The following is a 10070-nucleotide window of genomic DNA, read 5'->3' on the forward strand; positions in this document are numbered from 1 at the left end:
TTGGCTGAAGCAGGAGTTTGACAGCAGCCTGGGCAGCACAGCAGGCTTCTTCATGACATTTGAAATGTCCAGGAAGAACTGTAAGTAGTTCAGCCATCCCCAGGACATTTGCCACCAGGCTGTACCCTTGTCACCCTGGTGCATTTTGCCATTTTTGCTTTGTCTCACCTTTCTCTCCCCGGGGACTTTCTCACCCTTATGCACACACACACACACACACACACACACACACAGAGTACATAGACATCAGTGTATCTCTGTGTGCATTTGACAAAACTTTCAAGTGCACGTACATGCATATTTGTATACCCCTACCCCCTCATCTGCATACACACCGCACACACGCATTTTCCCCTGAACTCTTTGAAATCAAGGACATCATGACCTTCATCTCCAGATACTTCCTTCAAGGCCTATCTCCTAAGAATGGGACCTTTCTCCTGCAACCCATGAAGCCTTCATGCACCCAGGGAGATCAACAACAAACCCTACTGTCACCCCACACCCAGGCTACATTCAGGTTCCCCGGATGTTCTCCAAAGGTCTCTTACAGCTGGTTTTCAAAACTAGAAGTCCTGCCGGGTCCGTTGGTGCACACCTATAATCCCAGTGGCCAGGGAGGCTGAGGCAGGAGGATCTCAAGTTCAAGGCCAGCCTCAGCAACGTAGCAAGGCCGTGAGCCACTTGGTGAGACCCTGTCTCTAAATAAAATACGAAAAAGGCTGGGGATGTGGCTCAGTGGTTCGGTGCCCCTGGTTCAATCCCTGGTACCAAAAAACAAAACAAACCAACAATAAAATCTAGAATTCAACCCAGGTCCGTATACTGCATTTGGCTGCTATGTCCCTTACGTCCCTAGAGACTGACACTAAATGTCCTGGCCACTTAACATTGTTTTCTAAATGGCGTTATCTTCTCGCTGGCCCTGGGAAGTGGCCCTGCAGAGGTCTGAAGGCCCCTCTGTCTGATTGCTTCCTTATTGGGTCATTTATCTTCTTCTGCTTCCTGTATTTCTTTTTGAAACTGGAAGTTAGTCCTGAGAGCGTGTATATATATATATATTTAACTGAACATTAGTCCCAGTGGCTTGTCTGGATTTGGAGGGACACTTTATTGGTAAAAAACACATAACATACGCTCACCGTCACAACTGTGCAACGCAGTGACATGAAATGTGCTCTCGCGGTTGGCAGCCATCACCACAGTCTGTCTCCAGAACTGAGACTCCATCCCATCAGACACTAACTCCCAGTGCCCCTCCCCGATCCCGCCTCAGCCCCTGGCAACCCCCGCCACCTTCTGGGTTTATGGATGTGACCATCTAGGGACTGGACCGCGTGGAATCAGACATTGTCCCTTTATGACGAGGCTGGTGTAGTGTCCTTGGCCAAGAGCCCCCCAAGGCAGGGCTGTGCCCGTCGTGTTGAGTCCTTTCAGGAGGCTCATGGGCCCTCTGCCTGACCTGCCTGTCAGCCTCTCCCCTCTGGCCACCTTGCTGGGCCAGCACTCTCCCAGCTCTTACCCCCACGCCCACCCCGTCCCAACCACCACAGGGCCTTTGCACTTGTGTTTTCTCCCTGGAAGGCTCCACCCTGTTTTCTGGGTCTTGGCTGGAACCTGGAACGTCACTCCCTCCTGAGGCCTTCCGTGTCCACAGCTGCTGCCCACAGCTGCTCCCCCTGGTCTGCCTGTTCTCCCCTTTCCTGTTGTCTTGGTGGCATTCATCACAGGGACATGCCCTTGTCTGGTATTATTTGCCTGTTGTCTGTCTCAGAGGCAAACGCCACAGATGCAGGGAACTCTGCTTTCCCCAACTCTTGGCAGCACACCAGGCACATAGTAGGTGCTTGTGTTAGTTCCTCCTCGCTGCTTTAACAAATCACCACAAACCACACGAGTGTACAGCGGTGCGGCTCAGGAAGCTGACGTCTTAACTGTCTCATTGGACTACTCAAGGCGTGGCCAGGGCCGTGCTCCCCGGTGGCTCTGGGTACCCTCGGGTTCCTCACCCTCTCCAGCTCCTCCAGGTCCCTGCTTGCCTGGCTCCACAGTCCTGCACCGTTTGGTCCCTGCCCTGTCACCCTGTGTCCTCTTCTGACTCTGGCCACTGCCCTCTCTTGGGATGACCCTGGGATTGCCTGGTCACTTGAATGACCCAGGACATCTCCCCATTTTAAGGTCTTCAGCTTAACCATACCTGCAAAGTCCTCTTCAGCACGTAAGGTGACACATTCACAGATGGAGGGTTTAGGACGTGGCTCTTTTTAGGAGACCATTGCTCCACCCAGGGTTCAATGGCCACTTGTGAAATGAAGGAACGAGCGAGTCGGGGATGGGTCCCCGGCCCACGGGACCCTGAGTCTTGGGGTGCAGGCCTGGCTCAGGCGCTGTGAGGCCGGGTCATTTCGGACAAGTCCTCTCTTGCTCCGAGCCTCAGTTTCTGAGCTCCACTTGAGCCTGGTCCTTGGAGGGGACTGGGGACAGCAAGAAAGGGGACACCAGCCCTCGGAGCACTTGGGGTTTGGCTTCTGAGGAACCTGAGAAAGACAGAACCTGGCCCAGCGGGCTGGGGTCCCTGGGACAGTGGAACACCCTGCGGGGGTGGCTCACCAAGGAGGTGACCTCTTCATCGGCTCCTGACGCATGCCTTGGAGTCTGTGCGGTGGAGGAGTGGAAAGTGGAATCGCGCCGGGGCAGGCTGCAGACCTCTTTGAGGAACTGTGAGGAGCGTGGTGTGACCCGCAGGGCGGGAGGCCACGGGGGCAGGTCAGGAGAGGAGGCCTGGGCCGCCAGGCTAGGGGCCTGGCCCCGCTCAGGTCCACGGGGAGCCCAACAGGGTTTGAAGCAGGGAGAGGGGTGTCCAGCTCGTCTGGGCCACGCCCTGTGGCTGCTGCCGTGTGGGGAAGGGATGGAGGGGACAGTGTCCGAGACTGAGGTGGAGGTGACCTCAGTGGGGCAGGGGCAGTGGGGACGGGGATCGGGGGAGGCTGGGGAAGTAGAACCAGTGGTCACGGTGTCCGATGGGGAGGAGGGTAAGAAGGAGAAAGGTGGGGGTGTGGAGACTCCTTAAAGACTCATGAGTGGCCCACAAGCTCTAGGTGGCCCAGGTGGGGACTTAGGGAGAAGCCCCAGAAGGCTAGGAAGGGGCAGAGACCAACCCCAGGGGCTCATGGCCACTCCCCTCCAAGAGAAGTGGGTGACGTGGGTCAAGCCGGAGACGGGCCTCAGCTCCGGGAGAGGGCTTGTCACGTCACCCGCTGAGGGACACAGGTCATGGAAGCACCTCCCCACCCCCTCCTGGGAGACCAGCCCCCCAGACCTGCAGGGACAAGGCCCCTGGGCATGCAGACCCCGGGAGGGAGGGGCCTGGAGGCCTGGCTCAGGGGGGATTTTGTAAATCTCTGGAGGCCCCGAGTTGGACGGGTGGGGGTCCCCCCGAGTGGTTCCCCGCCACAGAATCTCCTGGGGAGGAAGTGAGGACTTCTCCTTTCCAGATCTGAATGTCAGGGGCTCTGGGCTCACGGGTGACTAAGAGGTGTCTGAGCCTGGTGGGTGGAGGGATGGCTTAAATACCAGGGCCTCCTGTCTCCTGGTGACTGCAGACGCCTGAGCCGGCACTCACAGCACAGAGCATGGCCAGCCTGCAGGCTCCGCTCCTGGTGGCCCTCATCCTCCTCTTGGTGGCTCTACAGGCAACGGATGCAGGTGAGACTGGGGAGCAGGAGGGTTCCCCCCAGAGGCCAGCCCAGGCCCCGCTCCTGGAGAGGGCACTGCGCTGAGGGCAGAAGAGCCCAGCCGGCTGTTGGTCCTCCGGCTTTGGGTTGGTCGCAGGGCTCTCCTGGGCCTCAGTTTACACAGCTGTTAAATGGGTGATCTAAAGGCTTGGCATCGAGAGCTGTCTCCACTAGGTTGGGGGGTTGTGGTGTGGTCCCTTGGGGTGTGGATGCAGAGCCCCCTTGGGCCTGACCTGAGTAGGAAAAGGCAGAGCGGGGACAGCTTGGAAAGTGGGTCCTGTTCCCACCACCCAGTTTCTCTGGCACCCACCCTCAATGTGGGGGTCCAGCACACATGGGCTCCCTGCTCTGGGTCAGGTAGAGTCAGACAGCCACCATGTCACTGCTCACAGTGTGGAGTGTCCCCGGAGCTTCCCCAGCACAGAAGGCCCATGAAGTGGGGACCGTGACCAACCCACTTGTCAGCCGAAGCTGCTGGTCCGCAGGCCTCACCCTGTGGCAAGTCCCAGGATCCTTCTGGCTCAGAGTGGCTGAGACCCACCGGGAAGCTGGGGCTCTCATCCCACCCCCTGAGCCACCCACTCCAGAGTGCAGGTCCGGGGCCCTCATGGCTCCTCAGAGGCCAGGGTTTTAGAAGGCCTAGAATCTTCTGGACACCATCCTTCCACGTGAGAGCAGAATCTCTTCCCCGGAGGGGCCTGGGCCGGGGGCTGGGGCCCAGGGTGACCTCTCTGTGCTCCACCTTGCTCACCCCTGGGCATCCCTGTCCCAGGCCCCTATGGCGCCAACGTGGAAGACAGCATCTGCTGCCGGGACTACATCCGCCTCCCGCTGCCCCAGCGTCTGGTGAAGAGTTTCTACTGGACCTCAGAGTCCTGCCGCAGGCCCGGTGTCGTGTGAGTAGGGAGCCGGGCCACAGGGCCTGGGAGGGGATAGCCCGGGTGGCCCAGATGTAAGTGGGTGGGGCGGACTCGGGGCTGGAGGAATGCAGCCGGGCCTCTGGATGCCGGTTGGAAGAGTTGGCTGGAAGATATGGCTCACCCCAGGTTGGCGTGTTCCGAAAACAAAAATAATGTGATCATTCGACAAATATCATAGGACATTGTGCTATGCATGCCAGAGTGTGAGGATGCACGGGGTGCCGCCTGGGCCTGGGCACGGCAGCGTAGGCAGTAGGCGGCTACCGGCTGATAGCTCTAGGGAACAGTCCTGGGCACAGGTGACCATGGCTTGGAGCCGCTCCCATCAGAAGCATCCCAGTCTCCCCAGTCCCCTGGGAGCTATTTGAGGAGGCCCATTTTGATCAGAACAACAACACCAAGAGCTAGCACTTGTCAAGAGCTTCCCATACCCGGCCTTGCCTGAGCTGGCCCAGGTCAACTCCCTTGGTCCTCACAGCGTTCATTCCAGAAGCTTCCACTGTTCCCATTTTCCGGATGGAGAGGCAGGCTCCGAGAGGGAAGGCCCAGCTCCAGTGTGCTAGGACCCCGGGGCCTTGGGCTGCCTTTCTCCTGAGAGTCCTGTTCTCTGCTCTTGGCTGCCTTTCCCTTGGCCCCCACCTGCCTGGGAGACCCCTGTTTCAGTGGTAGCCCCCTGACGGCTTCCCGCTCCCCAGGTCTGTGGCCTCCACGTCTCACAGGCAGTCGAGCTGGGCTGGGGGCTCAGGACCCCCCTGGGGCTCCATCACCAGCCCCCTCCCATCTTTCCCCTCCCCACTGCTGACTCCAGCTCTTAGGGGGGTCGCAGGTGGGGACAATGAAGGCCGGGGCAGGAAGCCTTCCCAGGGTTTCCCATTCCCCTTCCGAGCCTCGGCTGCCTGTCAGTACAGGGGAAGGAATGACCTGTGTCCATCGAACACATATGGACTCGTGTATCCTGGAACCCACCCGGTGCCGTGGGCACTCCCTCCCTTTCCACGGGAGAGGAGATGGCCCAAAGGAGCTAAGTGGCCCCTTGAGCATCACAGGGCACAGTGACAGCCTGTGGGAGGTGTAAAGCTCATTGCCGGCACGTAGTAGGTGCTCAGTAAAAGAGGGCACACATGTGATCCTTGGGTTCTGAGCCAGCTGGGGCTCTAGAGAGAAGGTGGCTTGACAAATGGGGAGATGGAGGCTCAGGGAGGAGCCGGGTCTTGCTCACGGACCACAGTGGCTGGGCGGGCCGCCCATGGGGCCCGGGTGGGCATTGTTGCCTTCTTTAGTCTTTCTCTATTCAGTTGTCTGTGCAGCGGGGCAGGCCAAGGGGTGAGGGGACCAAGAACTCCTGGGCCCGGAGGACAGGGTCTTGAGAGGCAGGAAGGGAATCCTGGGCAGGGGCATGGCTCCCACCAGCCAGCCGTGAGCCCACCCCTGCCGATACCTGCTCCAGGGCCAGGGCCCACGTGTTTGCTGCAGTGGGGAGGCAAGAGCCGAGGTCACACTTACTGTGTGATCCTGGGCCAGAGCCCACCTCTCCTCCCTGAGCCTCTGGCCTCTCAGAGGGCCAGGGGAGTCCCAGCTTCACCATCATGGTGCAGCCAGTTGCTTTACCTCCGTAGACCTCAGTTTCTTGTTTCTTTCTTTTTCTTTTTTCTTTTTTTCTTTTTTTTATGGTACAGAGGATTGAACCCAAGGGTGCTTAACCACTGAGCCACATCCCCAGCCTTTTTAATTTTTTATTTTGAGGCAAGGTCTCACTAAATTTCTTAGGGCCTTGCTAAGGAGCTAAGGCTGGCCTCAAACCTGTGATCCTCCTGCCTCAGCCTCCCAAGTCACTGGGATTATAGGCATGTGCCACTATGTCCAGTGACTTCAGTTTCTTCAGTTTCTGTAAAATGGGTTGAATAATAGGGCCTCAATGGGTTATTGTGAGAATTAAGAAAATCCGTGTAGGTGGGGGCACCTTGGCACACAACTGTAAATCCTCCAGTGGCTCAGGAGGCTGAGACAGGAGGATCATGAGTTCAAAGCCAGACTCAGCAACAGTGAGGCACTAAGCCACTCAGTGAGACCCTGTCTCTAAATAAAATACAAAATAGGGCTGGGGATGGGGCTCAGTGGCCGAGTGCCCTGAGTTCAATCCCTGGTACCCCGCCCCTTGCCAAAAACAAAGAAAATCAGTGTAAAAAAATCATGCCAGCTCCTGGCGTAACTATATAGCACCTACTATGTGCTGCAGCACTTCAGTGTGTAATTTTTTGAGTACTCGAGTTTGCATTAACTCATCAAATTTTCATCAAGTTTACACTATGATTATCATCCCCATCTTACACCTGTGGAAACTGAGGCTCAGAGAAGTTAAGCGACTTGCTAACAAGTGGCCAGGCTAGAGCTGAACTCAGAGAGGCTGGCTCCAAAGTCCACCACCCAACCCTCTGGGGCTCTGGGGGTGGAGCATGGCCTGACCAGGCAGTCAAGGCTGGGGACTGAGGAGCGGAGGATCCCCAAAGCCCTTCCTGCTCCCCTCCTCTTCTGCTTGAGAAATGAGGTTTGCATACAGTAAGTGGGCCATAAATGCTAAGGTCCTGGGGTGTGTGTGCTGGATGCTAATGCTGGCATCTCCTCCCTCCAGCTTGCAAACCCTCAGGGACAGGGAGATCTGTGCCAACCCCAAACTGCCCTGGGTGAAGAGGATCATTCAGAAGTTACAGGAGTGAGAAGGTCCCGGATGACCTCGGCCTTGGCTTTCCAGAAGGCTCCGCCGGCCCTCCCTCTCCGCCATCATGGCAGCTGCCAAACAGAAGGCTGTGCCAGCGACTCCGCATTCCCTGAGCTCCGTCCCGGCAGCTGTCCCCTCAGCCAGGCCTCCTGGTCACCTCTCCTGCCCTGGGGCAGTCTCTGCCCTGGCTCCTCATGGCTTCCAAGCTCCTGGACCTGCTCCCGGCCTCCAGGTCTGCTGGTCCCCTCCGGCCTCGTCCCCTCCCCTCCTGCACACTGAGCTGCAGTCTCCCGCCTCCCGTCCCAGCCCTTCATTTGTACCTCTGGGCATGTCCCTCTGAGGCCTTGCTTGCCTCGGCAGGCCACGATGGAGTTTCATTCTGTGACTTTCCTGGTCCCCAACAGACTCAACCTCAGTCTGCTCGGGATCTGGGGCTGCCTGCTGTCCTGCCCTCCTGGTTAGGCCAAGGTCCCCACCTGTGTCACTCTGTCTGCTGGCCTCCAGGCCCTGGGCCTGAATCCAAGAGTAGCAGGGGCCACGGGCTGAATCAACAAGAATAATGTCCCCCCATCTTTCACCAAAAGGATGTAATCCTTCAACGCAGACTCAGGTCACTAGAAAGGGGACAGCTGTGTCAAATGTGAATTCCCAAATTTGCCCAAATTCATCCCCCCACACCAAATTTTTGCTATCTACTGGGTCTTTTTTTAAAAAAAAATTCTTAGTTTTAATTTTTATTATTTTTTCTTTTTTTTTTTTTGGCTCTGGGGATTGAACTAGGCAAGCGCCCTGCCGCTGAGGTGCCTGCCCAGCGCGGCTTGGGCTTCTTGCTCTTTTTCTTCCCTCAGCCTTGGTGGCCCTCTGACATCCAGCACTCAGGCCCGAGCTCCACCCCACGCCACCCCCCTCCTCCTTCCCTAAATAGCTGATAACCGAATTCATGCTGTGGTGACAACGACTACCTGACTTGGTATTATAAGCTCCAGTTATTTATATGTGAAAAGAATGTAACTACTTAAGAGGAAATGAAAGAATAGGGGGATTTCAGGAATTGGGTGGGAGGGGACAAGGTCCTGGCCTGCGAGGCGGCTGGCGTGGTGGGACAGCTGTGGGGGGGTTTACAGTGACATGAAGGAGTCCGCCTGCAGGTGGTTGGGGTCAGGCTAAGAACTGGGACTCGGGACTTACCTGTGCCTCCCTGGGGACAGCAGTGTCCCAGGTGGGGGGCGTCCTTTTGGAGGGACTCAGTGGGTGATTGGAACTGTGTGACCCCTGAGGAGATGGTGCCCCTCTCTAGGCCTCACCTGAGGAGGGAGGAGGAGAAGAGCCGCCTCAGGGGGCTGTGAAGGGCTCAGGGTCAGTGTGCAGGGAGGGACGGTTTGCCAGCCGCGTTGCTGCGTCTCTCAGGGCCTCTGTCCTTCCCGGAGCCCGGGGTCATCCGCCTGCCACAGGCCCTGCTCACCTGCCTGCTGCCTGTGAGCAGAGCCCTCACCTGCCCTGGGGTCCCCTTCCTTGCTGCCCACCCCCTCTGCTGCCCAGACTTTTCTGGAAAATAAATCCTCTTAAATAGTGTTTGCTGTGGCTTTTGGTGTTTGCTGTTCCCGAAAGATGGTGCACGGAGTCCCCCTCTTCTCTCCCCCTGGGAAGCCTTGACACTGAGATATGAGAGGACTTGCCAAGGTCCCCAGGGAGGGGAAACAGGGCTGAGGGGCAGCACTCAGGGGCCAACAAGGAGGCCCAGACATTTCCCCAGAGCCCCACCCCCCAGCCCACACTGGGACCCGCTGTTCGGAGGATTTGAAGAGGCCATTTATTTAGTCCCCAAGTCGAGAGACTGAAGCAGCACAGTCATTCAACCACCCAGCCTTGGCCTTCCTGACCGCAAGGGATGCTGGGAAACGGCCAGCTGTGTGTCCAGGAGGAGGAGGAAGCGGGTCCGGGGCTCACCGGGTGCTGGACTCCTTGGGGGTCCTCTGCTGTCCATGGACCTGGCCCTTCCCTGGGGCTCGGGATACAGCTCATTCACTCTCCTGAGACAACAAAGAAGCCTTCTGCCCTTGGATGCCTTCATTATGTCCCGAGCATAAGCAGCGGTTATGTGGACATCTGGCCACAAGTGTCCTTTGTCCCCATATCTGCCTCTCACAATGCAATTTCCAGGGCAGCAGCCCCAGACACCCAGAGCACTTGCCAGAAAGAAGCATCTGGAAGGGTACATATTGTGGATTCTGACAAATATAGGAACTCTCCCTGGCTGGGCAGCTGGAGTAAGGTGCTGTGCCCCTCTGAGCCTTAGTCTGTCTTGTGAACAAGGGACAGAAAATTCTATGTCAGTTCATGTGACTGTCAGAATCCAATGAGACAGGAAGGCAAGGAGAGCCCAGTGACAAAGTGGGGGATTTGAATGGACCTTTCTCCAAAGAAGATACTCAGCAACTCAGTGAGGCCCTGTCTCTAAATAAAATACAAAATGGGGATGGGGATGGGGCTCCGTGGTCGACTGCCCCTGAGTTCAATCCCCAAGACCAAAACAAACAAAAACATGAAAGATACTCAATGCCACCAATCACTGGGGAAATACAAATCCAACCACAATGACATACCCATCAGGATGGCTACTATCAAACCAACCAACAAAAAAGCTACTGTGGAGGCTGAGGCAGGAGGGTTCCAAAGTTTGAGACCAGCCTTTCAAAATCA

At 57.1% G+C, this 10070-nt stretch overlaps 1 protein-coding gene across 1 annotated transcript; it reads left to right on the forward strand.

Annotated features, from left to right (window-relative positions):
- Positions 1 to 3543: 3543 nt before the first annotated feature.
- Ccl22 (C-C motif chemokine ligand 22) lies at positions 3544 to 8400 on the forward strand. The gene is made up of 3 exons (XM_005318482.3): positions 3544 to 3705; positions 4507 to 4630; positions 7284 to 8400. Exons 1-3 carry the CDS (start codon positions 3633 to 3635, stop codon positions 7366 to 7368), a joined length of 282 nt encoding a protein of 93 aa, XP_005318539.2. The 5' UTR covers positions 3544 to 3632; the 3' UTR covers positions 7369 to 8400.
- The last annotated feature ends 1670 nt before the right edge of the window (positions 8401 to 10070 follow it).

This window comes from Ictidomys tridecemlineatus, chromosome 15 (genome assembly GCF_052094955.1).
Source record: "Ictidomys tridecemlineatus isolate mIctTri1 chromosome 15, mIctTri1.hap1, whole genome shotgun sequence".
NCBI classification, from domain to species: domain Eukaryota; kingdom Metazoa; phylum Chordata; class Mammalia; order Rodentia; family Sciuridae; genus Ictidomys; species Ictidomys tridecemlineatus.

What these genes read in the sequence shown, in the direction of transcription:
- Ccl22 (XM_005318482.3), top strand. Translation starts at nt 3,633, where the DNA reads ATGGCCAGCCTGCAGGCTCCGCTCCTGGTGGCCCTCATCCTCCTCTTG. An exon ending in TCTACAGGCAACGGATGCAG is followed by an intron (nt 3,706 to 4,506) that starts GTGAGACTGGGG and finishes TCCCTGTCCCAG; the next exon opens with GCCCCTATGGCGCCAACGTG. An exon ending in TGCCGCAGGCCCGGTGTCGT is followed by an intron (nt 4,631 to 7,283) that starts GTGAGTAGGGAG and finishes TCCTCCCTCCAG; the next exon opens with CTTGCAAACCCTCAGGGACA.